The sequence below is a fragment of the Aspergillus viridinutans genome (genome assembly GCF_018404265.1).
Source record: "Aspergillus viridinutans IFM 47045 DNA, scaffold_4, whole genome shotgun sequence".
Taxonomy (NCBI): Eukaryota; Fungi; Ascomycota; class Eurotiomycetes; order Eurotiales; family Aspergillaceae; genus Aspergillus; species Aspergillus viridinutans.
This window is the reverse complement of record NW_025091220.1, coordinates 2,658,955-2,686,745: the sequence shown is the minus strand read 5'-3', so window position 1 is coordinate 2,686,745 and position 27,791 is coordinate 2,658,955. Positions and strand designations below refer to the sequence as shown.

The window sequence follows — 27,791 nt, the reverse complement described above, 5'->3', positions numbered from 1 at the left end:
TCGTCGAACTCTGCTCTCCCAACGAATTTTAAAATGATATTCTTCTAGATACTCTAGATCAAACCAAAGCACACATTACCCAGCGCACGCAGTTCAGTACCTTCGTCGTATGCTACATACATAGCATGATAGTACCTTATTCCAGCGGCCGATAAAGCTCGCCACGCGCCAACCCTCGCGGCCGCGGACTTTTCGCGTCATCCACCTCAAGGTATCTACCACAGCATAGCACAGCCTACCCACCAACACACTCACCAGCAGCACACACAGAACCACTCGATGCACTGCTACTGCTACTGCTAAACAGCAAGCACCCCAAAATGCCGACCCGGAAATCCACCTCCGACGCCCCAACCGACACAGACGGCCCCTCGCCGCAACCGCAGACGCAGACCTCCCCAGTCCAGAACGTCCAAGCAACAGAGCAGCAGCTCAAAGCTCGCGCCGAGGGCGTGAGTATAGAGGTACCCCATATGCCAAACCATCTCGATTCGCTATAAATACAGAAGACTGATGTGATGGGAATGCATGCAGGACTACCTCCTCCCGCGGTCGCTCACCCTCCGACTAGCGAAAGCGGTCCTGCCCCCCAACACAGCCATCCAGAAGGATGCGGTGCTAGCGATCCAGAAGGCTGCGACGGTGTTTGTGTCGTATCTTGCTTCACAGTATGTTCTTTTCTTCTTCTTTCCCTCCTTCTTGTTCACTGAGGGTGAAGCGGGGTGTGGGTGGATGCTGACAGGAGTAGCGCGAACGAGGCGACGCTCAAACGAACGGTTACGCCAGCAGATGTTTTCGCCGCGTTATCCGAGTTGGAGCTTGAGGCGTTCCAGCCTAGGCTTGAGAAGGAATTGGAGGCGTTTACAGAGATGAAGGCTGGGAAGCAGAAGGCTAGAAAGTCTGGGGCGGGGGATAGTGCTGAGGCTGGGGCGGTGCAGCAGGGTGCCCTGCAGGAGGATGACGAGGAGAGCGCGGTGCGTGAGGCGAAGAGGGTGAAGCGGGTTGAGGGCGCGGGATCGTCTAGTGCTCAGGCTGGGGATGAGGAGGAGGAAGATGAAGATGATACCCAGGAGGAACACGAGCAGGGGTTGGAGAACGAGGAGGAAATTGAGGAAGATGAGGAGGACGAGGACGAGGATGAGGACGAGGAGGATGAAGATGAGACACAAGAAGAGGACATTGATCGGGTGGAAGATCTGGATCGCGATTCGCGACCGAGGCGGATGATGGATCCTGATGCTGCGGATGACACAGAGAGCGAAGACGAGTCGGGGCCTGGGACGCAGCTGCAGAGTGGGCTGGGTTTGGGATAGTACAATATTGAGGAACGTTTGCCTAAGACGGAGACATCAGACTACGCAATGAATACTGATTTGATGAGCACCACGTATACAGAGATTGTTGGGTGAAATTCGTGTCATTGACACGTATCCTTGATTCAGTAGCTCGTCTGAGCTGTCAAGTGAATAGGAGCAAAGCATTACCAACGCCCAGTGTTAAAGCAACCGCATTATCGCATGCGTCCAGTAAGTATCATGATCCCGTAGAGTATACAGCAAGAAATACAGGATAATCCAGCCGCATGACCATCCATCGAGTATTCAGCTTCAATGCAAGACCTGGTGCATTGAATTCAAAGTCATCCTCATGCCCAACGCCAAATATGCATATAGTCTATCAGTGGTATCCGCGAACAACATCAGATGAGGATCGGTCGTCCGGTAGTCCTCGAAGTTCAGAAAATAATAGTACAGAAACGTCAAACCCAAACCGGAAACATCACGGACTTGGCGGATTGAGTAGATCCTTCATCCCCTTCGGAACCGATTTGGGAGAAATCGTGTCAGGGTTGCTCCAGAGTCCACCGCCCGGAGAAGTGTTTCCTTTACTGACCAGGTTAGGGAAGAGAGGCCCGTTATTGCGCGCCGCACTAGGCGGAAGCGGATGCATCGGTTTCGTATCATCCTTTTCCAGTTTGATGGATTTGCCAGTATCGCCAGTCGCAGCCCTCGAGGTTTTGGTGACTTTGCTGAAGGCGGTGATCTTTGCGTTGTGCGCCGGCTCGGCTTTCTTGCCTCGCTTCTTGGGCGCACTCTTTTTCGGCGCGGCTTTCTTGGGTTCGCCGCTTTTTGCCTTGTTGAGCACATCTTTGAGACTCCGGCCCCGGCTGGCAGGATTGTTGAGAGAGCTACCGTTCGATGGGTGCTTGTGTCGCAATTCTGCTGACTCCTCGTCGTGGCTAGAGGAAGGCGTAAGAATTCCTGTTTGCGTCTTCTGCTTCTTCTTCGGCGTTCGGATGACAATGGATACAGCACCTTGTTCCTTCTTCACCCGCTCGACCTCGGAGGAGTTGCACTCGTCAAACACGTCCTCGGAATCGTCATCCCACCGTTTCAGACCGGCAAGCCGCGCCACTTCTTCACAGTCACCCTTGACCATCAGATCCCAGTAGTCTTCGAATTCCTTGCCGGCAGGCGGCTCGTTGTTGATCCACATGGTGACGCCGTTGCGACGCGTGCGGATCACGGAACAGAGGCTCTTCACCAGGCGACGTACGCCGGGGATTTTCAAACTGGTGCCGACCACAATCAGGGCGTCCGGTCGTGACCGGATATCTGCGTTCATGACCGAGGTAATCGCCTCCTCGTCCGGGTTGTGCTCGTTGTACAGCACGATCCGCGGTCGCATCTTGCCAATTCCGTGACTGCGCTGTCCGGTCTCGATGCGAAATTGATTATTCTTTGAGCACTCGGGGCATTCAGGAGCGTCAGGCCTGTTGAACATTTCCCGGTCGAAATCGAGAAGATGACGGCACTTTTGGCAGACCATTTTGTCGAGGCTCCCGTGCAACTGGATCGTGCGCGGCCAGGGTGCCTTTACGTTCAAAGGAATCTGGGTTGCCAGAGGCGGCATTGATGTCTCAATACCATCGATATTCTGAGTGTACAGTCGTGTGAGCCGGTTCTCCTGTGCCAAACGAGCGAGCAGGTGGTGGAACGCGGTCGGGCAGGTCTTGGCCGCCTCTTCCGACAGCGACCGCACCATATCCTGAAAGGAGGCGGTCAAGGACTCATCCTGGTAGACGGCAGCGTCGAACAGAAGCTTGCCGGAAGCTTTGAGGTTGTGTTTCTTCTGGAGGGTTTTGAAGAGGCCATCAGTAGAGCGAAAGTCAGGAACTATAATCGTAGATCAGCCAATTAGCGTGTTTGTTCTTCGGTCATTCACCAAGAGGCTGAAGGAATTGCATACTGCCTGCAGACGTAGAGATACCAGCACCCGCGATGACGACAATCTTGCGATGACGACGAAGGGTTTTGACTAATAAATCAATCTGCGCCTGCTGTTCGCCAAAACTGAGCCCTGAATCCCCGGACAGATCGAGCTGTTTTGTGGTGCGCTCTTTGGGGGTGGCTACGCGACGCTTCTTTCTGGCGGGGGAGATGCCGTCTTGGCCGCGTGCGGCGCTAGACGACTCGTCCGCGTCTTGAGATGGAGGCGGCGAGGGAATGAAGCTCGGAGGGGATTGAGGGGATGCTGGTGGAGAGCTCAGCTCTGAAAGCTCTGAAAGGTCGGAATCATCTATGAATTTAGGATTCCACCTCTCGTTTGAAATTGCGGATGTTTGAGAGGAAGACGTAGATGATGAGGTGGTCAAGGAGGAAGCGGTGGTTGTTGACGAGGGCGGAGACGGCGCCATGGAGAGCTGTGATGATCACGTATTTCTTGAGGAAGATACGTGGAAGAGAGGGAGAAAAGGTGATAGGAAGAAAGAGGAGCTTTTCACAGGGAAAAGCTAGAAGTTGCCCTGAGATACGATCATGGGAAAGATGGAACACGTAATTGAGGTAAAGCAATCCAGAGAAAAATCAGAATCTCGCCTCAGAAAGAGTCGAACCAGCTTTTGGCTGGGAATTAAGAGTAATTGACGGAGAGAGATTCAGGGAGAAAAGTTGGCCGAGGGATTAATATAGACGTGAAATAGAAAGAGTAGGCAAGAATGACGAAGCAGGGGAGAGAGTGAATAACCACAACCTAAGCCATAGGGGGAAGTGGTTGTCGTGGTGGAAGAAGGATTGTTGCTTGAGCAGAGTCTGTCTGTCTGTCTTGTCTGTCTGGCCTCTCGCTTGGGGCCGATGGTAGGTTGTGTTTATTTTGACTGACCCACGGGGGAGAGACGACGGGAAGAAGCACCGCCGATGGTTAGTCAAATAATGGATCAGACGTGATGGGATTAGACGTGGTGGAAAGAAATCATGGACCAAGACTATTGGAATAGCCGTTAGGGTTGACCAGGGTCGAAGAGCAACAGGTGGTATGTCAAGAGGAATGTTGCTGTTGGCTGCTGGCGACGTGAAGGGTCGGGAGTAGTAGCAATATATAAGGTATCATCAGACGGCAATGGAGATCGTCATTGTCTTCGTAGTAGCAGTTAAGGGTTCTTTGGCAAGGGAAAGGGACGGGTCTGGTGGCTAAGACGGAGCGAAGGGTATCTACAAGAATACAACATAGGGGACTTGGTCTACTGAATTTTGATGAAATCAATAGAGCCATCTGAAAGCTTGCTGCGTTAGATAACATCAATTGAGAGCCATCTCATCCGTTCACTCCTAGCTGAATTCTCATTCACTTTATGACGAGATGATTCTCGTGGCATTGATGCATTATTGTTATCCATATGATTATCGCAGAGTTTTAGGCTGATAATTGATTGTTCCCGTCCCTGATTTCTGCAGTTTCATTGGCCAACCTTATAAGATGCCTGGGGCCACACTTTTGAGCCCTCAAGACATATCAAGTCAAGGCTGGAAGGCTTCAATAGTACCTAGGTGCATATCCACAGAACTTCCTGTCTTTTAGTTTCAAGAATACTGAGTCTCTTATGTTTGTATCGATGACTGTAGAGACTATTCATCAAGCGCCAGCTGTAGAGAGGTAGACACGTCTGGACATTTTTTCTTCATCTCGCAGGATATGCTCTGTTCAGAGTATTCAACTGTGTACTATCCACTTGAATATACACAGCCCATCACATGGAATGTGTATCTAGGTCAACGCGAGGATGCTTCTTTCACCGAGTTCGCCGACGTTACGAAGGGTTTTGTTGTATCCGTCGATATAGAGTCGGAAGCGCCAATCATGGCAGGTTGACCGGTTGGCCGGGAGATTGGCCCACATGACATCACATGACAGATGACTGATCAGCTTGATTATTTGAATTAATGTGGAGAACGATCTGTGATGATGGTACTGATAGAAGAAGCGTGAGACAAAGGCATAATGATAAGGTGAAAAATCATCATCATGGCAAAGAACTCATTGATATGACATTGTTGAATTTTTCCTGATTAAGTAGAATCCTTGGTTGTTTCGTGCATTTGATCGTCTGGATATCGCGCACGTTGGAACGGGTTCTCCGGTCTCGCAGGCCATCGCTTCTAATGCCTGGAGGATAATGATGGTGCTGGCACTTCTCTGAAACTGTACCTTGTCATCGATACTGTCGTAAATCAAGACACATTGCCTGTTCAAAATGCCCTTGATCATGGAAGACGGCATCAATGTTGACGATTTGTTTGGAGAGCCCGGCTCCCTCGAGCTGGGTTTGTCCCCTTCTACTACCTCTCCAAGAGGTCTTGCACAACGCTTAGATGAAATGAGACTGATAGGTTGTTGTCAGTAAGTATCATGATTTAAGCTTGCGAGTTTACAAGCATGGCACCAAATCTAACGCTACATCAGGAAGATTGCATGGTCAAAACTCGGATGTATTGCATACATCTCCCAGGACGGTCTGAGAGTCAATGTCCGTCACCTCCAGTGTCGGCCCTCAGATGGAAAATGGGTCCTCAGTGACGAAACCCCTCTGCTGCCAGTCACCGATGCTCATGGAGGACACACCTTGGTCCATCTGTGCTGGAATGAGCCAGGGGCCGAACTGGCGGTGGCAGATTCTTCAGGACGGGTATCCATCTACTCAATTTCGATTGCACTCAATAGTATTGCCGGTCATCGTCAAGCAGCTTTTGATCCCGATGATGACGGTGCTCAAATAGTGGGTATGATGTGGTTGAACACCCAACGCACGGTGCGTATTTGTTGATCTGGAGACCTTCCTGGACTCTCGGCTTACTGTCTGAACAGGTGCATTCCTTCTATCAAGCGGCAAAGGTGCAGGGACGCTGGGCCTACTCGCCATTTCGACGTCGTCCAATTGGCCCGTTCCATCCAGTGAATAAGGCAGGTCTGGTCTGCGTGACCAGGTCTGGAATCATTCGACTGTTGTATCAGAATCCTGACAGCAGATGGGCAGAGATCTCTGCAGAACTCAAAAATACAGGCTACTCAGACCGACTGCTGACCCACGCGGCCTTGGTATCTACGCAAGGCGGCATCCTCATTGCCACACACTCAGCATGCCAGAAGATCTGTCTTTATCGCGTTCACATCGCCTGGACCCCGACTCAATACGACCCTGGCCAGCAAAAACCGCCAGCACCTTGGCCTGTCCCTTCCTTCCGCTTCCTCCATTGCAAAGTCGAACCTCAGTGCGACGTACCAGGCACGAACCGCAATGCGGGAGATAATGCACAGGGTTTGCCCTCATTTACCAACTCTCTTTACTGTCTTACCGGCTTGGTTATTGTGCTTCCAGCCCTCGACAACCCAGCGGGCTCAACGGCAAATCCTTGGGTGGTTGCCGTCTATTCAGCTCCTCTCCACGTCACGCAGGATCATCCTCAGCAACAAGGTCCGGCAAGCGTCATTGTACGGTGGCAATTGGACACCGGTCCGTTGACTCTTCACCCGAAATTTGATGACGTCCCTTCGAAGAAAAACAATGCCCAGATCAAGGTGAGCACTTTGATGGTGAATGTCCTTTGTACCGCTGTTAACAATTGAGGTAGCCGAAATTGGAGCTGCGTCGGTTGGATGACGTGTATTCCGACAAGTATGCCATCTCGATAGACCAGATCGAGTATGGCAATGTGCTCGCCATCACCTATGATGACGGCTCTGTGGTCTTCTATGATCCCAAGACCATGGCTGTGTTCAACGGAGTGGACGACGCAAACACTGTAACCAGCTTGGCTCAGGCAGGCTTTCACCACCCCCTAGAGCTTTCAGGTCAGTAATATTTCGGTCCGCTCGCCTCGTACCACGCTGATTCATGGATTTGCAACAGGTCTTCATATCAGCTTCTCACCAAACGCTTGCGCTGCTGTAATGCTTGACGGAGAGGGGCAAACTCACCTAAGGCTCACGGAGCACTCTTACGGGGCTGAGGGCGGACTTCATGATGAGAGTACGTACCTTGACTGCAAGGTCGTGAATTGGCGCATTTGCTGATACCACACTAGACAAATATTCGGCTGCTATTGCAGCGTTGACTCTAGCCTTTTGTCGTGGATGTGGAAGCGACGTAAATACAGACGATATACTGTTGATCCTTGTACGACAACTGACACCCGGTTAGTCCACATCCTTCGATTTCTGCAAATGATCCTTTCCGCTAACAAATGTACAGAGGCACAAGCCACCTTCATCAACGAAGCGTACCGCGCCTTGCCTATAAACTGCAACTTTACAGTAGAGCAGGATAAACTTATGAACCATCCCTACATTCCGCGCTGTCTAAGTATTCAAGCTGCTTTGGGATTCAAGAACAAATACACACCGCGGAACTTCGCATCCTCTATACCTTGGGCCGTCCTCCAGCTTCGCCATGCGTCGGTGCTATATGCGTTCTTCTTTCAGTACAATAAAGGCGGTGCCACAGAGCCGCATGACCCTGGTGAGATTATCTAGGTTGGTTGGTTGCGACGCTGGTGCTAACCGTACCCTGTCTGCATAGATGTTTTGCGTATGGTGCTCGGAAACACCAAATGGGCCCTTGACTTTTCATTCTACGTGCTTAACGAGCTGTTCGATCTCGCCGACGACTTTGAAAGCCTATCCGGCGACCAGGAGGCATTTACACAAAAGTGTTCGTGGTGCCTCGCCTCTACATACCTAGTTTTATGCTAACCTCCGCTCCCGGCAGTAAAATCCACAAGCTCCCTTCCTCTCATCATCCTCCTTTCAAGCATGTCTCGCGCATTCCTGCGGTTCATCTGCCGGGGCTTGCGCGGGATCTACGCAGGCTACGCGACCGCAGCGCCTCTAAGCGGCGATGCCCGCGTCTACTACGCGGAGATCTACCAAACACTGGAATCCGCGCCGATCCGAATCGACGCATACGAAAAGTTCCTCGCTGGCGTGGACTCGGCCGTGCGCCACGCCTATCACGGCGCCGGGTTCGGCGACGCCGAACGCCCAGGCCCCGAGAAGGAACTCCTGGTGAACGCCCGTGTGCCCCCCGTGCTGGTGCCGGCGGTGTCCACCATCCTCCGACAGACGGTCCCCGCGCTCAGAACGGAGATCGACCGCATCACGATCTACATGGGTGACTACAGCTGGCTGGGTCTGTCCAACGACCGCCGCACCGAGATGTACCGAAGGAACAGGGACGTGGACATCATCAAGAAGATTCCCTGTAGGCCTGTGGCATCTGCTCTTCCGGAGGCTAGCGCAAATGCAAACCAGAGCGGGAAACCCAGCACGCAGGTGCAGCAGCGTCGGCGGCGGTGCGTCCGCTGCTGCGAGGTCTCTAGCGACACGCATCCGCCGCGGTCGCTGCTCTCCTTCCGCATGATTGCGAAGCTGGGTCTGTTAAGAGCTTGTGTCTGCGGAGGCATGTGGACTCTGGAGCCGAGTGTGTATAGCTCTGCGCAGTCTTCGGGTGCGCCGGTGGGTCAGGCGACGGGACGTACGCCCGCACTGGTGGCTGCTGGGTTGGCTGGTTCGAGTTAGTAAGGTATATTATATGCGATGAACTTAATGAACATGTTGGAGTTCCTCAGAAGAGCTTGTGTCGGATAAACCGAGGGCACCAATGACAAAAGGTGGTTGTCAGAAAACCTCTACTCCGTAGTGTTGAAATATCTAAGGATGTCTAGACTTTGGATCGAACCGAGCTGGCCTCTCAATGCCTCCAACGAGGCCAGTCTAGATCGAGATCCTAAATCCGTAGCAACGCACGTTCAAAAATAGCAGAAGTCGCATTGTCATGTCATGTCAAGTAAAGCCTTCATGTATTATTGACCTGCATCTCACATCTCTAAGATACAAAATCAACCTTTTAAAAGATTTTTGCTGAAACCCGAAGCACCCGCACGCACGCAAGGTTCTAGGTCGAACTCGTCATCTTTTATAACGACCTTCCCGTAACTCCATTTCAGATCCAGAAACGACGTTGGTCTTCATTTAGGCCTGTGGAAATTGCTCCGTTAGTGACTCCGCTGACTTATACTGAATATGCCGCACGATTGCGGGGGGTTTCTGGCCGCATAGATATGAGGCGAGAGCACATCGCGATGGTCATACCTTGACGGCGTACTTCCGCTGGGGGAAGTGGATCTCCTTCTTGCGCTGCTTCTCCGTCTTGAGGGTGGCCTCGTGCTTGGTGAGTCTGCGGCGGAGGGCACGGGTGAGGCGGGGTCTGAGGTCAAGAGGAGTGTACTTCTTGTTCTTGTAGAACAGACGGAGCTGGGCGCGCTGGTTGGCGTTGATGACGGTGAGAACGCGAGCGATCGACTTGCGAACGTCGTGGCTGTAGAAACCGCAGCAAATCAGTATTCCTCTTCCCAAAACCATCTCATGTATATTGCGCAATCTGCGATTTTGGTAGGCCCCGATTCTTCCCAGTCTGTCGTTTCCGTTGTTCGATAAATTTCCATGCCACATTTGAGGCTTCTTTTTTATTCTTTCGAGGTAGAATTGCAGATGTCAAAAGGAAGGGTTTCGAGTTCAAACGCACATTCTCTGAGTCTTCGACGAGGCACCGGCAGCGATCTTCTGGACACGGAGCTGGGAGAGCTCGGTCTTCAACTCCTCGAGCTGCTTGGAAAGGTCTTCCTTGCTCTTTCCCCAGAGCTGACCAGCCTTGACCTTGGGTGTCGACTAAAATTCATCAGCATAACGAACCCCCAACGACTTCCAAAGAAGCCCGAATTCAAAAATGGCGCATTCAACATACCATGGTGGGCGGCTTCGTGTCGTGTCGTACGGGTATTGTCGACAGTGAGGATTGAAGATGGACCGGGTCAATTTTGGGATGTTCGTTGTGGGACTAGGGTTTTTTTCTGTGTTGGTGCGGGCGGTCACGCTGCGGCTGGGCTAAGCGGGCACGTGACTGTGACTGATTGCTGGGTGACGCCGCCCCCAGCGGAAACCCCCAACCAGCTGTCAGATAGGCCGGGAGGATCATCGTCGAATGATGGCATTGTTCTTGGTCTCTGTGGAAGTGTTATTAACGACTGCCTGGACGGCCGGATGACCCGTCGCTGATTTAATACTGTGATCCAACGATTTATTTGCTCTCATTTCTGGGGCGCGCGGGTTTACTACTACCATCACTTTGTACAGAGCTTCTGACCCGACCCCGAACCAAACTATGGCAACTTCGACTGGGACCGGATGGGCTCAGCTTCGGCAGCAAGCCCGTTCGCTTGAGACTCAGGTACCAAATCTGAAGCTACTTTAGTGATGGCGTTTTAATCTTCAAATGTTGATCGTATTGTCTCTAGACCGAGAGTCTGTTTCACACCTACGCGCAGTATGCATCGATGACGAAGCTGCCTCCGAAACCCTCAGAAGAAGAACAACGGATTGAATCACAGCTGAAGGATCTTCTTGAACGGGTATGTACTCTGAGGTCCTAAACCCCGGCCCGACGGACATGTATGCTTACACGGTCCCAATCACAGCGTGAAGCCCTCATCTCCCAGCTCTCCCGTCTCCTCGACTCCGAAGCCACTCTTACCGCATCCGCCCTGAAACAGAGCAATCTGGCCCGCAATCGCGAAGTCCTCCAGGATCATCGCCGCGAACTGCAGCGCCTGAACGCCGCAATTGCAGAGTCCCGCGACCGAGCCAATCTTTTATCCAACGTTCGCTCCGACATTGATGCCTACCGCAATTCAAACCCCGCCGCGGCCGAGGCAGACTACATGCTCGAGGAGCGGGGGCGTATAGACGAAAGTCATAATATGATGGATGGCGTTCTAAGCCAGGCGTATGCGATCAACGAGAGTTTTGGGCTTCAACGTGAAACCCTGGCCAGCATCAATCGCCGTATCGTCGGTGCTGCCAATAAGGTGCCGGGAATGAATGCTTTGATCGGTAAGATTGGCACGAAGAGGAGACGTGACGCAATCATCTTGGGAGCTTTCATCGGGTTTTGTTTCTTGATGGTTTTTCTCTTCCGATGACATACCGCCGACTTCTCTGTGTTATAAGTACTTGTTCAGCCTTGATTCTTCGTCGGATATCGCACGGCGTTTGGGGGTTTTCATGTACTCCTTTTCTGCATGCAAGCACTAATCACAATGGCCATGGCGTTTCGGTTGTCTATTTCACATTTATTTATATGTACATACAGGGACAGACTGCTATAGCTCCAGAGCTCACCGCATGACCACTCTAGGCTTCAGACTTGCGGATTCACTTTGGTTTCTTCCCGCCCATTCTTCAGCAGGTAGCTCCGACTCGAGACTGATCCTTCTCTCCTGTATTAATTTGCGAACACCGTTGTTCAATCCCTCCAGCTCGCCGTCCTCTGCCGGCCCGCTACCCGCCCATCGGATGCGACAGTTCTCGTCCAGCAGATAGACATAACCAACCTTACTGTTCATCATTCCGATTGCTTCTTTCAGACCATCCGTAAGACCTTTACGCACAAGGAAATACCGTTCGTGCTGCTCCTTGGGCAGATTGGCCCGCATCCGCCACATGAAAGTACGGACGAGCCAAGCCTTCAAAGCATTTTCTTCCAGGTTGATATCGACCTTCTGCACAAGCTCGCTTCCGGTCTTCATCGCCTCCCATAGACCGGGGTTCTGCTTTGGGCCCGTAAATGTCGCAACCTGCGACTCTGCCCAGACGCTTGAGAAGACATTGACGACGGACACTTTGCCGCGGAGTATCGACGTGGTGTTTTGCGGTTGTTTTGGCGACGCAAGAGTGATACCGTACATGTTGGGGAAGTAGAGGGCTTTGTCTCGTTTGAACAATCGAGGGTTCGATTTGAAGGTCTTACCCTCGTGGTAGCGCATGTTGGACCATTCTCTGAAGTATGGTTTTGCGACCTGCCTTGTTCTGTTGATAGCGGCGTGATTAGTATCCTATACATGCTAAGCGGTGGATGGACGAAGCTTCATACAATTCCTTGCGCCTCTCTATGTGTTTATCGTAATTGACGAAATCGTCCCGTCTTTGTTGCAGTGATCGCTCATCGACGCCAGTATTTTGTCCTTCTTGAGGCGGAATTACTGTGCCGATGGGACGGTCGAGGGCCGGAGGGACAAAGTCCGCATCGCCAGGCTGAGGTGCTGATGGGGAATCATTCTGTTTGAACTGAAACTTGTCGGTCGTGGTTGGCTTGCTTGCTGTGGCAGGCTTCACGTCGTTGCCGCTCTTGCTTTTGCTAGTGGCATAGTAGCGCAGTGATGGCTGCAGTCTGCTGACATTGCGGAGTTGACAGCTGAGACAGCGGCCACCTTGTAATAGAGATGCGTCTGCGAGTGATGATAGACGCACTGATGACTTCCACATGCTGATAGAAGCCGAATTGGCTGTATGAGTGGTAAGTGAAAGATCGGTTGGGACCACATTGGCTAAGGTAATCTCAAGCTCTCCGGATCGCCAACAGCTGTCTCACAAAGAGAGTAATTGATCTCGGTCATGTGACTTGGTGGCACTTTCGTGCCTGTCACACGCGTATCTGCCTTTGGCCGCGTGTAAGTCTAGAGGTCAGCATCACGACATCGATTTATACCAGGTAAATTCAGCAATAGTCAAAACTATCCGTTAGGCAGCCGACGCCAATCACTCATCCATGGCTCGAAGTCCCGCGCAAAGTTTTGTGCAACCAACCCCCATCCAGGCCAGAGAATGGCGGAAAAGACTCTGGACAAAGATGCCTTTTTCAAGGCACTGGAACAGCTGGATTGCTTGACGGATGACTCGGAGGATGAGGCTGATATTGAACTATCTCATATTATCGAACGATCGAGAAACAGTGACAAACTTAGCTCTTCAGATTGTCGCAAAGATACACAACCTTTCAAACTGTTACGTGCGACTTCAGCGCCCCAGTCTACTTCGACCAGTATCGCAGACTCAAGCACGCAGAGCAAGATGCTTGCGCCCGGCAGCGATGGCTTGCAGCTAGGGGTCAAAAGGTCCAACACTACCGGGGCCTTGACTGGACGTTCAGAAGCCGACAAGCAATCTAAACGACGACGAGTGATCGCCCCTAGGACTGTTCCTGAAGAGCAGCAGATATTCAAGGACCTTGTGTTCTGTGAGTGCCTGTCTCTATGCAGTCAGGATTTTCCCCAACTGCTAACAGTGTCGCCAGTCTTCTTTCCTAACAACGATGTCTCGCCTCTTCGGCGCCTACGGATTCAGCGTGCTCAGGAGTACGGTGCCACCTGGGCGAAGACATGGGAAGGTCATATCACTCATGTGATAGTTGACAAAGGTTTGATGTTCCAAGATGTTCTTAAATATCTCAAACTCGAGGCTTTCCCGGTGAGTATGCTGTGAGCTGTGCAGTTATTGCATATTTTCCTGACTTTAGCAGCCCAATGTCGCCTTGCTCGATGAAAGTTATCCTTCCGAGTGTATAAAATTCAAATCTGTGCTAAGCACAACGCTTGTTCGATTCCGCGTCCATGGAGCACCTTGCCCTGAGGCCGTAGAGACAGACCCCACAAAAGAGACACCTTCGACCGCCTCTTTACCCTTGAAACCAAGTCGAAAACAACAAGTCACTCCTACTCCATCCCAGGACTCGAGAGACCAATGTGTTGTCGGTCACGCCCCTGAACAGCCTGTCGAGACGCCCTCGGATGAAACACATGAAGAACAGCCTGTCCCAGAACTCTCTTCCCGCGAGCGAGATGCCTTGGATGACATGATCGAAGCAGCTAAAGCCGCAAAGGACTTGGTGAGTGTCGACGCGCTATCAACCAATATGACTGCTGACCCAAATGCAGCCTTTGGACCCTCTGGAGGAAGGCTCCGTCGAAGCAAATGATACGGAGGCCTCGGACGCGTCCGATACAGAATCGACAGGGAAGAAAGAAAGACATGTGTCTAAAGAGGACAAGATGGTAGAGGCCTGGCAGCAGAAATTTGCTTGCATGCAAAAACATGATTCAAATTCCAAGCTAGACAACCCGAACAGTAAGACCATCGAAGTCCTACAGCAAATGCTGGACTACTATACAAGGACATCGGATCAGTGGCGTACGTTGGCCTATCGAAAAGCCATCGCTGCGCTTCGCAGACAACCGAAAAAGATCGTCACCAGAGCGCAGGCGCGTGCTATCCCCGGCATAGGCCCGCGCTTAGCAGACAAGATCGAGGAGATTGTGTTTACCAACCGGCTTCGTCGTTTGGAAAACGCAAACAATACGCCCGAAGATCTCATACTACAGGAATTCTTGGGGGTCTACGGTGCCGGCATATCGCAGGCGTCTCGATGGATTGCTCAGGGCTACAGGTCGCTGGATGATCTCAAAACCAAAGCATCATTGACGAAGTCACAGCGGATTGGAGTGGAACACTACCACGATTTTGCCCAGCGAATTCCGCGGCGTGAAGTCGAAGCCCACGGAGAAATCGTCCGAAAGGCGGTCCAGAGGGCGGACCCTGGGATGCAGGTCATCATCGGTGGTTCTTACCGGCGTGGGGCGCCCGACTCGGGTGACATCGATCTGCTCATCACAAAAGGCGATGCTACTATTGAGCAGATCAGGGCGATGATGATGGACATTGTGATTCCTCGACTCTTTCAAGACGGCTTTCTTCAGGTCAGTCTCGCCAGTACCTCCCGAGGCGACGGATCCAAATGGCACGGAGCGTCTGTGTTGCCCGGCAGTAAAACGTGGCGCCGCATTGATCTTCTATTTGTACCTGGATCAGAAATCGGGGCCGCGCTGATTTATTTCACCGGGAATGACATATTCAACCGGAGCATGAGACTGCTGGCGAGCAAGAAGGGGATGCGCTTAAACCAACGAGGACTTTATGCAGATGTATTACGTGGAGAGCAACGGAGGAAGCTAAACGAAGGCCGGCTGCTTGAGGGACGCGATGAGAGACGGATCTTTGAGATTCTCGCGGTTCCATGGCGACCTCCCGAGCATCGCATATGCTGACGTATCAGGCGGAATTGCGATTATAATGATTGATGACTGATGACCGATGATGATGACTGGATGACAGCATGATAGGTCACGTAGGCCTAGGGAGCTCTTGAATAGGAACTATTTGCTTTTTCCTTTTCTTACCTTGCTTCTCAGGATTCAAGCAGTCTAACTTTCCTCGTTGACCGGATTTCAGCAGGCGTAAGGCAGACTTCACTCATCTCTGCAGCGAGCCGGTAATTCCTGCTGTTTTTTTTACGGACTCGATAGAATAAGGAATAGCGAGTACCTACTACTGTCGATTCCGATGCAGGGTATGGCCTTGGCTGTCAGCTCGAGGGCAAAAGGCGGTCTCTAGATGGATATGCATCTCTACTATTGTGCAGTGAGTTGATATTGGAATTGGATACCGTGTTATTCTGGGGGTATGTGGACTGTGGACTCTGTACCTGGTACAGCAGAGGCGAAGAACCATACAAGGAAATGTGGCCAAGGAGACTCGAGTGGTAGGAGTTCTCTATGGAGTCTCCTCCATCATAGATGCTTTCCATGACAAAGTCTAAAACATCCATGTCCACGAGAGACAACAATAATAATAAATTAAATAAAAGACACTGACCGACCTCATCACCGACATCATCACCGCCTTGCATGCGGTGAAGCACATCCCAGTAGCCACAGTGAAGCTGCCAGGCGGCAGGCCCCAGACCGCCTGTGAAGAAGCCATTTTGCCGCTACCTCGCGAATTATTGCTGCTCCATCCCACTCCTCCATCTCCTCCTCCTCTTCTTACCATCCTCTCAATCTCAATCCAAGCAGTCTTCAGTTCTTTGTTTTTACAGTAATATTAACTTGATAGGCTCTTCCTGCTGGTAGGCATTGCCACAGGACGGGTCAGGCTCTTGTGTTGCTCACGTCGCGAGGATCTTTTTTTGCCATCGATTCCACCCCTCGTCTGAGTCTCACCTGTGCGTCACAACAGTTAGTGATCCTGTGCTATCATACAGTTTTCTGTGATTCTTTGTGATGGATATGGACTCTTGATACTAATTAGCTATTTTATTGCAGATTGAAAGTGTAGAATCCGTTGTTCGTCATTTCTGTCGAGGTCATCCTGACTGGTCGCACACTTGTCCACACGCGCTCGCCATGGGTCGCAAACCAAACCAACTCATCCTCGAATTTTTCATTCGAGGCCAAAAGCTCGAGGACGCCAGTAATCGCTACCAACACACGTGCAGAGCCTGCGGGGAGAAATTCCCCAAAGGTCGCATCGACAGCTTGACCAACCATTTGGTGAAGAAGTGTCAAGCGATCCCGCTGCGTGACAGACAACGCGTTCTGCTGCGACTCCACGAGCTCCCTGACCTTGCCGACAGCGATCAGAACAAGGACCCCAACCTGGCGGGCCAGAGCAAAGGCAAATCAGTTGATCTGCCATACACGACAAGACAGAATTTTGATGGCCTGAATGTGCTGGCAGAAGCCTCGAGACAGGTCGGCGCCTCCGACCAGACCAAACATGGTGGCCCTGCATATGCTCAGTCTGTCACTGTTGGGGGTAAGACTGTGGTTGTTGACCCGGCGCTCGAGGCCGAAGGTTTTCAGGGTCATCCTACTCAGCCAGAGCATATTGAGGAGGACATCAAACCGCCTGGTAAGATTCTTCTCTTTCGTTTTACCCTAGGATCACCGGGTTTTGTCAATCTCGTTCCCTTGTTTGGTGTCACGCGCTAACATGATTATTGTACAGGAACCCCCCAGCTTTCGGCTGCCACGGCCATTCCTTCCCTTCCTAGCAATTCGATGAATGACCATCCTTCCTCTGCGTCGCCTCCGCTGGTGGAACCTTCGTTGACCCCCGATCCCACCTCCAATGCTCGCCAATCGCAGCTGTCTATGATCGCCGCATCGGCCAGTGAGATGGTTCCTCAGGGCATCCCGATGGATCATGATCCGAACGCTCTCATGTCGGATGGCCTGCCCAAGCTTGGCTCATCCCCGTGGAACCAGCAGCTTTCGAGTCATGAACAGCTTCTCTTCGACAGTCTTCAGGAACATGACCCTACTCTTACCGCCGCAACTCAACGTGCGGCCTCGTTCCCTCGTCCTATTGCCATGAATCCAAACTCTCAGGCCAAGGGGTTTGTCAATGAGTTTGGGAACGCGACCAAACCGACTAAGCCCAAGGTGCGTGGTCGCTTTTCCGCCGCGAGACGCAGGGAGGTGCAAGAAGTGCGCAAACGAGGAGCTTGTATCCGCTGTCGCATGCTCAAGAAACCGTGCTCCGGCGACAGCCCCTGCACGACCTGCGCCAGTGTTGAGAGCGCGCGTCTCTGGAAGCATCCATGCATTCGCACTCGTATTGCAGAGGAATTTGAGCTTTACAACGCAAATTTGCATGCTACCCTCGCATATCACGATGTCAGCAGTATAAAGAATCAAGTCAAATTCGAGCACTATGCCGGCCGCATCGAGGTTACCCACTTTGAGGAGAGTATGGTCTACATCACTTTCAGTGGACTTCAAGGCCACAAGCCATCGATGTCGACGCTTGACCCTCAGCTTCAAGGTCTTGGAGACGATCCGCAATTCCAGGGTCCTCTGCACGAACTTTACCTGCTCGACAGCGATGCCGATGACCTTCCTGGAAAGATTGAAATGTACATCAAGAAGACAGCGCCTTTTTTCTACGAGCGGGAGACTTCTGACATTGTCAAGTCCACCCTGATGCTCGCGTCGGAGTTGAGTCAGCAGAAGAAGGTAAGCATCCGTTTGACGCATTGCGACTTATGTCTGACATATGTAGGATGTCTTGTTGGAACGAGTCCTAGAGTTGTGGGTTGCAACGCACATCCTGGTCGACTCGGAGCTTCGCTGGAAAACATACTGCAACCCAACCCTGCCACCCACCTCGATGCACTCTCTCGCACAGCCGTCAGATGACGGCCGCATGCCTATTGACGAGGTTACCAACGCCGAATCCTACGGGCTCCTTTGCAACCAGTTGCGCGCCGCGACCGAGAAGCGGGCCTCTCAACTGAGCAAGTCTGTGATGAATGACCTGGAACGTAGGTTACTGCAGCGCCAGCAGAGCGGCTGGTTCGAGACATTCCTGGTTGCGCTCTTGCTTCTGAACTGCGTTGAGCGAACTTGCTGGCTATTCCGTTCCTGGGATGACGAGAATTTTGCGCAGCGGGTAAGTCATTTCATTGCCCGTAGTCTATGTTGTATCTAACACGGTTACAGTGGCCCCTGGACAAGCGTCCTCCATACTATGCCAGCCAAGGCGATCGCTTCTCTGACATTCTGCACATGTTGCTGAAGATGCGCAGCTTGCCCCCTAAGGCGGCTCCGGGAACAGATGGGATTTTGAAGGCTATGGACGGTAGTGACGAGAATGCAGCTCGCTGGTTTGACATGATCAAAATCACTCGTAAGTAAGATGAACCCTCAACGAGGGCTGTGAGACTAACTCTTCGAAGCTCTCTATCTCGAGCAACGCCAGGCCGCGGTTTTCGATCCCAACGACTCTCGCTCTCTCGATCTCCGCTATGGTGCCAAGCTGCTTCCCCCGACGAATGTTTACACGTAAGCGGTGCAAGCAAAATTGATGTGATCATGAAAATTAGATGAAGCGGTTTGCGATTGGTTTGTACTAGTGAAGTTCGGTGGGAAGGTTACCTATGAGGCGGCTCAATCGATTTGTCTGTCCTTTTCTACCTTGTGCTTTGTAGCCCTACCTTCAAGAAGGATGTATGTTTATTTAATGTATGAGTTACTGTCACTTTAATATAATATGAAGTAAATTCGAGAATATGGCGCACATGAAAAATATAGAAAAGCAGCAAATGCACGCCAAAAAAATTCTCCCCGACAGGGAGTCGAACCCTGGTCTCCCGCGCTCGTTCTGGTTGGAGTGACAAGCGGAAATCATGACCGTTAGACCATCGAGGATGGGGATACTCAGCTTGCCGAGTATAGCTTAATAAACTTAAACACCACAAGCGATTGATCAAATAGTTGTACAGCGCATCTAACCCTTTCATCAATGATGAGTTAAAATAGCTCGCCGATCAGTAGGTAGATACCTAACTAACACATCGCATACAGCACTAGCAGCAGCAGCAGCAGCAGCAGCAGCAGCACAGGACCTTTAGAATCCTAGTACAAGTCTAATCCATCAGATAATCTACTATCATAGTATGTATCACCAAGTCGAAACGATATCATCATTCATTCCCCACAAGCAACGCGCACAGATCCGATCCACAGATCTCGAGCGCCTGCGAGAGATGCTCGTTTATGCGCGACATGTCTCTTGAGACCCAGCTGATGGAGCCGGGTATGCTGTGATGGGGTGTGTTTCTTGAGTCTTTGGTTTCTGTGTCTGTTTCTGCTTCTCCTTGGTTCTGGTTCTGGTTCTGGTTCTGAGGATCAGTTTGGGGCTTGACCTTGCGTGTGGAGTTATAACGTTCGAGGAGGACGAAGTGGTCTATTGATTTTGAGTCATTGGTGGTTGTGGTTGTGGTTGTGGACCAGGTATTCGTAAATTGACTTCATTATCATCAGTAGTGTTGGCGTGCAGACGGGTGGGGAATGGTGGGGAACATACTACCCCGTGTAAACTGCCATATCACTCGTCAGGGTCTCAGTGAGCGATGCGAGGAGGTCAGGGATGAGGATTGGATCGGCTGGGGTATTGTGGAGGAGAGGCGAGTCAGGGGAGACGGGGAGGCCTGGTCTGTTGATGAGCCAGTATGTTTCTGTTTCGCCCCATTTGCGGAAGATGAGGAGGAGGTATTCCATTGTTCAGGGTTGATACCGGTGTTGTTTTGTAGAGGACGTAGTCATGTTGGCGATTGTTGACCATAGCGGTGGGATAGAGGACAGAGATATAAGATCGTGAATGATGCATTACGCATAACACGGAGTGAACGGACTCGGTCTTATCCAACTACAACGTACAAAGGGGATACAAATCATCACATCGTCATAGCATACAATAAGTATACAATCCACCATCCAGATCATCACGATATACCCTCCTCCCGAGTATGACTGTGGGTCTGCTCCAGCAACACAGCATAATACTTGCCCTCTTCCGAGGTATCATGGTATGGGCCAGCCGCCAGAACCGCCCTGTCAGTAGCATCAGTCCTGCCTATATAGATATACATATATGTATAAGGAAGGTATAGCAAAAGAGAGGAAACATACCACCCCTTATACTTAGGCTGGTTGAAAATCTCCGTAAACGCCCTCAGAATCCGCAAGGGGAGTTCCAGGATGGAGGGCAACTCTGGCCCGGGGCCGCAGATGGGCAGGCCCAGTTTGTTGACGGGGAGATAGACGATTTCGCTCATGTTGCTTGGGTTGCGGGCTTCCTGGAAGATGAGGAGGCGGCGCGAGAGGCGCGCTGGATTCATTGTGTTTGTGTTGTTGTCTCTGGCGCTGAAGCTGCGTAGGCTTGTTGTTGAGTTGGTTGATTTGATGAGGGTGGGATCGAGGTCCATGGTCTATATTCACGGGTGGTGGATGGTGTTGTTGTTGGGTGCGTTCGTGCGCGAGTGAATGACTTTCTGCATTAATATCATTCAATGTTGACAATATGTACGCTCTGTATAGGGGTGTGTCGAGCCGCAGAGCTCGACTCAGGCGATAAGCTCGAAATGACTGAGTCCGGAATTACCCCTTATATGACCATAGTGGATTTGTGATTCGAGAATAATCTGATTATCCAATCCATAAACCATCGATTGTCTCAAGCATAAATGGATGTTTGGCGGGGTTAGGCGCGTTGATACGCGTCGAGCCCACGTGTTTAGTGGGGTTCTTGATTGATAACAATACTACGGAGCATCAATGATCATGACAATCACTGTATAAAGGCGTTTTAGATTTGAGGATGATTGATACATCTGATATAAGTACGATTCGATGCATAAACATCAGTTGAGAGAGACTAAGCATTATGCCAGTGGACATAGAAGTAATATATACAGCGCAAGTTCAAGACAAAGGGTATCATGAAAACGCCTCGAACCATCGCAAATGCAAGTCGAGACAGGCCACCCAGCAACATAATCAATCATCATCCACATGTCTCGGTGCCGCTGAATCTACTTCCAGCAAAATCAAGCGTCAAGCTCGCCATCCAACACCCTCCGAGCCGCGTCCAACCGCCGTCGCAAGACCCGCTCCCTCTTCGGATCAGGCTCGGCAGAGGCAGTAAGCGTCTGTAGGTCCACACAGACCTTCCCCAGGCTTTGAAACAATTGCTCCAAGAGCCGAGTATCATCGTTGTTGAGTCCAGATTTCCCGGGCTGTGTATTCGGGTGAGGGCTTGACGCAGCGCGCACTGTCGACACAAGCGAGGAGACGATGGAGCTCGTGGCCGAATCTGACCGCTGAACAGGAGAAAAGGTTCTCGACGAGGCGTCCGTTCCATTCATGGTCCCGCTGTGGTGCGCCTGCTTTCGTGAAGCACGGGGTGTCCCCATGGATGCCGAATCGCTAGCCGGTTGTGCAGGCTCAGTATAGCGCTGACGGCTCCGCAGTTCTGCTGACGTTAGTGACTACTGACTTCTCCTTTAGCTAGCTCGAAGACCTACCGTCGTTGAACTTCTTGTCCCAGTAGAGAACACTCTCGATATCGTCGTCGCCCTCGATGGCTGTGGCAAACGTTGCAATGGTGGACAAGGAGGCCGTACTGTCAGACCGTGAATGGCGAGTCCCCGAAGCTTCATGGTAGGGTCGTGTGGTTTCGACGGACGAGGTCGACACATTGCTGGTGCGGCGCAGTTTGCTGCGCGAGTAATTGCCCAAGGCGCTGTGAAGTATGAAATGCTCATAATCAAACGCGTCCTCGCGCTCCTCGTGCGGTGTCATTTCGGTATGCTGAGGCACAGCTGGAAAGGCCTCCAAAGACTCTTCCAAGTCCTCGTCGTCCAGGGGCTCGCGAAGTATCTCCTCCAAAGCTTCACGGTCAATGTCCGACCCCGAGGAACTGTCCCTGTCGTACTCCCCCTCCTCTGCATCCTCATAGAGGCTCTCATTGAGCGAAACAGCATGAGAAGCAGCACTCGGCTTTCGCTGAAGCTTTGATTCTGGTTGCTCGGTACGATGGTTTCTCTGGTCGTGCGTAAATCCATTTCTTACGGTCTCAGGTTCCTGACGTTCCTGGTGGTGATGGTTCTCCTGTGCCTCAGTACGCCCACGTCCCTGATTTGACCGGAGACTCCCATTGCTGTTCTTGAGTTCCAACGCGCTCGGATACCACTGGTCCCCCTCGGTGAACGGACTCGGCGTCCTCAAGCTCTGCAGGCTTCGCCGCCGGAGATTGTCCTCTTGAGCTTTGACCTTCAGACTGGAAATCTTGATGTGGAGCCCCTTCATCTGGTCCTGGAGATCTCGCACCTGAAGCTGCGACTGTGCGCGAGAGGGAGGATCGTGAGGGGGATGCTCAGAGTTGAATTCTTCATATTTGTACGTTTTCTCAGATTCCACGTCGGGGCTTGTGATACCTAGGCCCTTCGGCGTCTCGGAGTCGTTCCCACTCTGTTTGACAGAGTGTGCGCGTTGAATCGAGCCCGGTGGTTGCATTGATGAGACAGAGGCACGATGAGTGAGATAAGCCCGGGTTGTGTCATAGTGAAATGACCGTTCATCATTGTGAAAATTGGAGGAAGTGCTCGATCCCATGGCGCTCATGGATCGTGACAAACTAGGCCCGGTAGTCGGCGGCTCGGACGGCGCTGTTGACGGTAAGTTGGTTTCACTGTAAACCCGCGAATGTCCGTTGTTGGCCGAATCTTGCGACGAGGTGTACGTCGACCGAGGGCGCAGCGCCGAAACCCTGCGGTCCGCTCGGGAGATCGACTGGTATAAACCCCCGACGGGCTGCCCGAGTCCCGATGGCTGAGTGCCAGCAGCCGGCGATGGTGAGGGTGAAAGCGAGGGCGACAACCGTATCGACGATCGGGCACGGGTGAGGTTTCCTTCCATGAGCTGCAGCCAGGTTAGTCCAGAACATTTCGTCGCTGACTGCACAACGCACCGTGAGTTTCTTCTTGGCATTTTCGAGGATGCGCTCCGCTTCACTTTCCAAGATGGCCGATGACAACTCATCATCTGGTCCCTTCTGCTGGGCAACCGACATCACGCCCGGAACTTCCTCACTGTCCAAAGCCCCCGACGGCCCATCCGCGTTGTTCTTAGTCATCTCCTGCAGCGGCGGCTCACTCACGCTTACAGCGCTGATTGTTGACCCAGAAGAGCTACTCCACGCCTTCTGGGCTCTCGTCTCCTTCTCCCCGCACCCATACAATACAGGAGAACTAGCCAATCTCGGTGCGGAACCATGCGATGCCGGACTCAGATTCCCAGAACCGTCCCCCTTGCGCGGCGACGACCCGGTATCTTCCTCCCCGATGTCCGAAAGACGACGACTCGCGTCGCGACTATCCTGCAGCCACGTGTGTCGCGGAAAGTTCTTCTTCTGCGGCCGCACGGAGGGACCATAGGGTGCGCCATGCGAGTTATCGGTGCCGGGTAAACTCGGCAGGGGTTTATTCACGTAGAATGCTTGGAGATGGGAAAAGGAGGGCAAGTTGAATGGCGGAGAGGGGGTGGAGGACTCGCGCTCGCCTTCGTCGAATGGCAGGATCATATCTGGATTCGATAACGTGGGGGACGGTGGGATGATCGGGGGAGACTGTTGATGTCGATGCTGCCGGGCATTGCGCCCAGAGGATGCACTATCCAGCATTGATTTAGTGATGGGGTAATTTTCAGGTCGGGGGGACGGTGTAGAACTGGAGAGCGGTCGGCGATGAGTCCACGGTTGAAGACCAGTTATCTCAACATAAGGCCATCTGGGATCGACAGGCGAGCGTTTCAACCCAGAACCTGCAGGTTGAAATGAATGAAAGGGATGGCAAATTGGCAATGCGATCCTGATCCTGATCCGTCTATGCAGGCGCGAACCAGTTCCGAGACAGTAATTGATCCGCTTCGACGGGGCGACAGAGAAAGGCGGAATTTACAAATTAGGATTAAGAATTAATGACGAGAGAAATGGTTCGCAAAGGAAGCAAGGAAGACAAGACAAAAAAGAAATGTCGTAGGCGTGACGGATTGGGAGGGAGACGACATGGCTGTCTTTCTTTTTTCTCCAATAACCCTGAACGAAGTCAAAAGTCAAAAAGTCTAGTACCTAGTTAGTTAGTTAGATGGAGAGTATCATAGATAGTAATCGTCCTAAAAGGCCTTAGGAGAGTCCATTCTTTTTTGCAGCCAGGCCCAAAGAGGCAGGGATCCGTGCCTGTTAGATCGTCGGCCGTTCAGGACAAATTTAAATCCAATTTCGCTTGAAACAGTTGGGCATGGAAAAGAGGACTCCTTAACGGGAGAGCAAACATGTAGATATGTTGTGGGTCATAATGACGGTGTTGAAGTCATACCATGACTTTACTCAAAAGTAGACATGCTGTAGCTGTAGCTGCAGCTGTATCTTCATCAGGAAGAAACAGTGTCCATGGCACTATGGTCTATGGTCAACATGCAGGAAATAAAGATCATCGTCAATTAGATTGTTCTAGATAGATGCCGTTTTAGTTTGTTTACTTTACTGACTGTTAGTCTGTTACCCCTGAACCACGGCCCATGGATGCCTCTCCGCTGGTTCCGCTCTTACTCCCCTCTATCTATCTATCTATCTATCTATCTATCTACTCTATCGAGGCTGTATTTGGATATCTCCTGAGTCTGAGTCGTAAGGTCTCGAAGCATTAAGCATCTAATGTAAACCTTGTAATGAAGTTAAATCGACCGTCTAACTCATTGCCATGTGGTAACCTCAAGCTTAATTGCATCGAGTTTTGGACGTGTCAACTGTCTGGCCACTTCAGAGAAAGAGGCACGACTCCATTGTGAGTCGGGAGACTGCTGCAGTTGAATATCATGCTTTTGATTGGCCCTAGTAGTAATGATAGACCCTGTACAAAAATCCTTGATATATGGCGATATAAGAAAGATCCAAAACAGATCGGCCAGTCCCATGTACGATTCAACCAGAATTACAATATGCTTTTTAATATCCGCCTGCCGAATATACAACAACTCATCGAATCTTCTCCAGTAGCAGTTTGGCTCCGCTGCTGGTCGGTCCAGCCTTCTTCTTCTCATCCTTGCCGCTCTCCGCGGCCGCCTGCTCCAGCGCCTTCTTGCCCTTCTTCAGCGTCTTCAAGAGCTCGTCCTTCTTAGCAAACTCGTCCGACTCCGTCAGCGCAACCACAACGAACGTATTGGCTCCCGTGGCCCACGTCATGATCTCGTCCTTGATCTGCTCGTACAGCAGGGCATAGAAGTTCAGAGGCGGCTGCACCTTCTCCACCACCTTCTCCGCGGTATTGAACCGACCCCCCTGGACCAGCGACTTGAGCAGTCGTCCGAAGAAAGGCGAGTCCTTCATGTCCGATTTGGCTTTGGCGGCGGCGGCAACGGCCGATAGCGCGGCGGTCTTGTCACCGTCAGCGTCGAACAGCACCTCGGCGATAAATTGGCATCCGAAGCTGGTCTCCAGCAGAGACTCGGCGCGAGCGGCTATGAAACTGAGCAGAGTGGGAGATGCCGCCTTGACCAGCTCCTGGCGACGGACATCAGGCTCCTTCTTCGAGGTCTCCTTTCGGATCTCCCGAATCTCCTTCAACACTTCCTGATCGACCTCTGGTACAAGCCACTTGACGCGGTCTCCAGCGAAGGGAAAGAGGATCGGTATCCGCGCCGTAAGGTCGTTAACCTGATAGAGCAGCTCCTCATTGCGCGCCTCCTCTTCCATCCCTTGGTTGAGAAGCTCGGGGAAAATCAACTTTGACGTCAATTTGGTGTCGTCAATGACTTCGTATGCGGCCAGGAGAACCATGTGGCCGTGGAGGTCTCCGGCCATCACCTTGACGGTATCGCGGTAAGCGCGAGTGAGCAGCTTCCGATCCTTGGCGTTGGAGTAGGCCAAGCTCAGACACATTACTCGCGAGCCAGACTTGGTGAAAGCCAGGTTCTTCAGAAGATCTCCCTCTTCATCTCCCTTGAGCAGCTCAATGAACTCGTTGGCCTCCGAACTGCCAGGTTTTGTGTTGAGGAAGTACTGAAGCATGGCGTCGTGCAGCATCGTAAACCCAGTCGTCCGCTTCTGCACCAGCTGGTTGATCATCTCGTGCAGGAAGTGCATAATGGGTGACCTCTTCTCGGGGTTCTTCTCCAAAATCTTCGAAAGCTCGGCGGATGCCTGTTCATCCTTGAATATCGAAAATTCGGGGCCATACCACTCCCGAAGAAGCGTTGCCTTTTGTTGCTTGGTCGCAACCGTCCGGTAGACATCGTCCAAAATCCAAGATCCTTCAGGGTGGCGAATAAGCCGCTTAACGTGTCCATAGAACTCCGGTATGATCAGATCGCGTACCTCGGTATCACCATGAACAAGCAGTTTGCCAACTAGGAACTTGGCGTAGCGGCTCTGGGCCAGGTCGTTGTAGTGACCCTTGAGTTCCTGTGCGATCTGCTTCCGCTGCTCGAGGTTGGCGTACTTCAGAGCCGTCTGAATGACCCGGACGGAATCGTGCTTGAAAACAAAATCCCTGACTCTCCCATTGATGATCTCAAAAAGCTCGGCAATGAGTTTCTTCCGTTCCTCAAGCGGGACGTGAGACTTGCGACGCAGACGTTCCCACAGCTGCTTTGAACGAGCTATGATGTCGGCATTAGGCTTCGCGGCTTTTCGCTCTTGTAGAAGGGTCTTCTGCTTTGCATGTGCTTCGCGAGAGGAATTGTTATCTAGAAAAGAAAGTATGTCAGCCCAAGTAATCCGAGACGAAAAATTCAGATGGTCACCATACTCTTCGGGGGCTCTGCTTTCGTTGAGGCAGCGGGCGCCTTGGCCTTGTGCTTCTTCTCCTCCTGAACGTCTCCCTCCTCATCATCGTCACTCGGACTACCCATCTCGACATCCTCATCATCATCCTCATCAACCTCCGAGTCCGCAATATCATCGATATCGAAGTCATCCTCGTCATCGTCAAAGTCCTCCTCTTCCTCCTCTACCTTCCTCTTAGACTTCTTGTCCTTCTTCCCAGACTTGACAACCTTCTTCGAACTCTTCTGCGCGACAGACTTCTTCACTGGCGCGGATTTGGCCTTTTTGTTTGTCACGGGCGTAGTCTTGGTCTTGCTCCGCTTCCCATTGCGCTCGTCGCCGGCATCGACGGGACGTTTTACGCCGACCATATTGTCGACTTTGTAGGCGGTGTTGGCGATTAAATATCCAATGAATTTGAGGGTGCTGGAAGGATTGCTTTGCTATACCCCGTACCGCTGGCTAGATAAATTTTCGTGAGCTGTTTCTGCCGGAGAAAAGTCGGTTCACTTTTTTTTGTCTCGAGGGCGGTCGGCTTGTGTTTGCATTGTTTGTTTCCCCGCCGATAAGGATCAGGCTTGATACGAGTACATAGAGATAGAGAGGTAGATGTGTTTGGATATGTC

General features: G+C 51.7%; 12 protein-coding genes and 1 non-coding gene across 13 annotated transcripts; 5 read left to right on the top strand and 8 right to left on the bottom strand.

Annotated features, from left to right (window-relative positions):
- Nucleotides 1-320: 320 nt before the first annotated feature.
- On the top strand, nucleotides 321-1,313 carry cbfA (putative CBF/NF-Y family transcription factor; the record flags this gene model as incomplete). Its single annotated transcript, XM_043270073.1, has 3 exons — nucleotides 321-464; nucleotides 535-668; nucleotides 749-1,313. 3 exons carry the CDS (start codon nucleotides 321-323, stop codon nucleotides 1,311-1,313), a joined length of 843 nt encoding a protein of 280 aa, XP_043126008.1.
- A 466-nt stretch (nucleotides 1,314-1,779) lies between these two features.
- On the bottom strand, nucleotides 1,780-3,697 carry Aspvir_006883 (putative SIR2 family histone deacetylase (Hst4); the record flags this gene model as incomplete). The annotated part of the gene is made up of 2 exons (XM_043270072.1): nucleotides 1,780-3,176; nucleotides 3,250-3,697. 2 exons carry the CDS (start codon nucleotides 3,695-3,697, stop codon nucleotides 1,780-1,782), a joined length of 1,845 nt encoding a protein of 614 aa, XP_043126007.1.
- Nucleotides 3,698-5,530: 1,833 nt separating this feature from the next.
- On the top strand, nucleotides 5,531-8,850 carry Aspvir_006882 (mediator of RNA polymerase II transcription subunit 16; the record flags this gene model as incomplete). The annotated part of the gene is made up of 9 exons (XM_043270071.1): nucleotides 5,531-5,676; nucleotides 5,740-6,085; nucleotides 6,142-6,852; nucleotides 6,906-7,125; nucleotides 7,184-7,303; nucleotides 7,359-7,469; nucleotides 7,526-7,792; nucleotides 7,853-7,984; nucleotides 8,042-8,850. 9 exons carry the CDS (start codon nucleotides 5,531-5,533, stop codon nucleotides 8,848-8,850), a joined length of 2,862 nt encoding a protein of 953 aa, XP_043126006.1.
- A 567-nt stretch (nucleotides 8,851-9,417) lies between these two features.
- Aspvir_006881 (60S ribosomal protein uL29) lies at nucleotides 9,418-10,078 on the bottom strand (the record flags this gene model as incomplete). The annotated part of the gene is made up of 3 exons (XM_043270070.1): nucleotides 9,418-9,649; nucleotides 9,857-9,999; nucleotides 10,076-10,078. The coding sequence occupies 3 exons, from the start codon at nucleotides 10,076-10,078 to the stop codon at nucleotides 9,418-9,420; spliced, it is 378 nt and encodes a 125-aa protein (XP_043126005.1).
- Nucleotides 10,079-10,492: 414 nt separating this feature from the next.
- Aspvir_006880 (putative vesicle transport v-SNARE protein Gos1) lies at nucleotides 10,493-11,309 on the top strand (the record flags this gene model as incomplete). The annotated part of the gene is made up of 3 exons (XM_043270069.1): nucleotides 10,493-10,558; nucleotides 10,626-10,739; nucleotides 10,806-11,309. The coding sequence occupies 3 exons, from the start codon at nucleotides 10,493-10,495 to the stop codon at nucleotides 11,307-11,309; spliced, it is 684 nt and encodes a 227-aa protein (XP_043126004.1).
- Nucleotides 11,310-11,504: 195 nt separating this feature from the next.
- Aspvir_006879 (mitochondrial ATPase complex subunit ATP10) lies at nucleotides 11,505-12,651 on the bottom strand (the record flags this gene model as incomplete). Its single annotated transcript, XM_043270068.1, has 2 exons — nucleotides 11,505-12,195; nucleotides 12,260-12,651. The coding sequence occupies 2 exons, from the start codon at nucleotides 12,649-12,651 to the stop codon at nucleotides 11,505-11,507; spliced, it is 1,083 nt and encodes a 360-aa protein (XP_043126003.1).
- A 339-nt stretch (nucleotides 12,652-12,990) lies between these two features.
- Aspvir_006878 (DNA-directed DNA polymerase IV) lies at nucleotides 12,991-15,266 on the top strand (the record flags this gene model as incomplete). Its single annotated transcript, XM_043270067.1, has 4 exons — nucleotides 12,991-13,402; nucleotides 13,460-13,632; nucleotides 13,685-14,050; nucleotides 14,100-15,266. The coding sequence occupies 4 exons, from the start codon at nucleotides 12,991-12,993 to the stop codon at nucleotides 15,264-15,266; spliced, it is 2,118 nt and encodes a 705-aa protein (XP_043126002.1).
- Nucleotides 15,267-16,403: 1,137 nt separating this feature from the next.
- Aspvir_006877 (uncharacterized protein) lies at nucleotides 16,404-18,849 on the top strand (the record flags this gene model as incomplete). The annotated part of the gene is made up of 5 exons (XM_043270066.1): nucleotides 16,404-16,911; nucleotides 17,008-18,017; nucleotides 18,064-18,453; nucleotides 18,504-18,690; nucleotides 18,740-18,849. The coding sequence occupies 5 exons, from the start codon at nucleotides 16,404-16,406 to the stop codon at nucleotides 18,847-18,849; spliced, it is 2,205 nt and encodes a 734-aa protein (XP_043126001.1).
- A 274-nt stretch (nucleotides 18,850-19,123) lies between these two features.
- Aspvir_006876 lies at nucleotides 19,124-19,211 on the bottom strand. Its single transcript has one exon. It is a non-coding gene; the product is annotated as a tRNA-Asp (tRNA).
- Nucleotides 19,212-19,486: 275 nt separating this feature from the next.
- On the bottom strand, nucleotides 19,487-20,063 carry Aspvir_006875 (uncharacterized protein; the record flags this gene model as incomplete). Its single annotated transcript, XM_043270065.1, has 2 exons — nucleotides 19,487-19,811; nucleotides 19,870-20,063. The coding sequence occupies 2 exons, from the start codon at nucleotides 20,061-20,063 to the stop codon at nucleotides 19,487-19,489; spliced, it is 519 nt and encodes a 172-aa protein (XP_043126000.1).
- Nucleotides 20,064-20,287: 224 nt separating this feature from the next.
- Aspvir_006874 (uncharacterized protein) lies at nucleotides 20,288-20,770 on the bottom strand (the record flags this gene model as incomplete). Its single annotated transcript, XM_043270064.1, has 2 exons — nucleotides 20,288-20,396; nucleotides 20,475-20,770. The coding sequence occupies 2 exons, from the start codon at nucleotides 20,768-20,770 to the stop codon at nucleotides 20,288-20,290; spliced, it is 405 nt and encodes a 134-aa protein (XP_043125999.1).
- A 621-nt stretch (nucleotides 20,771-21,391) lies between these two features.
- Aspvir_006873 (uncharacterized protein) lies at nucleotides 21,392-24,024 on the bottom strand (the record flags this gene model as incomplete). The annotated part of the gene is made up of 3 exons (XM_043270063.1): nucleotides 21,392-21,816; nucleotides 21,869-23,264; nucleotides 23,314-24,024. The coding sequence occupies 3 exons, from the start codon at nucleotides 24,022-24,024 to the stop codon at nucleotides 21,392-21,394; spliced, it is 2,532 nt and encodes an 843-aa protein (XP_043125998.1).
- Nucleotides 24,025-25,377: 1,353 nt separating this feature from the next.
- Nucleotides 25,378-27,536, bottom strand: Aspvir_006872 (uncharacterized protein; the record flags this gene model as incomplete). The annotated part of the gene is made up of 2 exons (XM_043270062.1): nucleotides 25,378-27,086; nucleotides 27,149-27,536. 2 exons carry the CDS (start codon nucleotides 27,534-27,536, stop codon nucleotides 25,378-25,380), a joined length of 2,097 nt encoding a protein of 698 aa, XP_043125997.1.
- Between the last annotated feature and the right edge of the window lie 255 nt (nucleotides 27,537-27,791).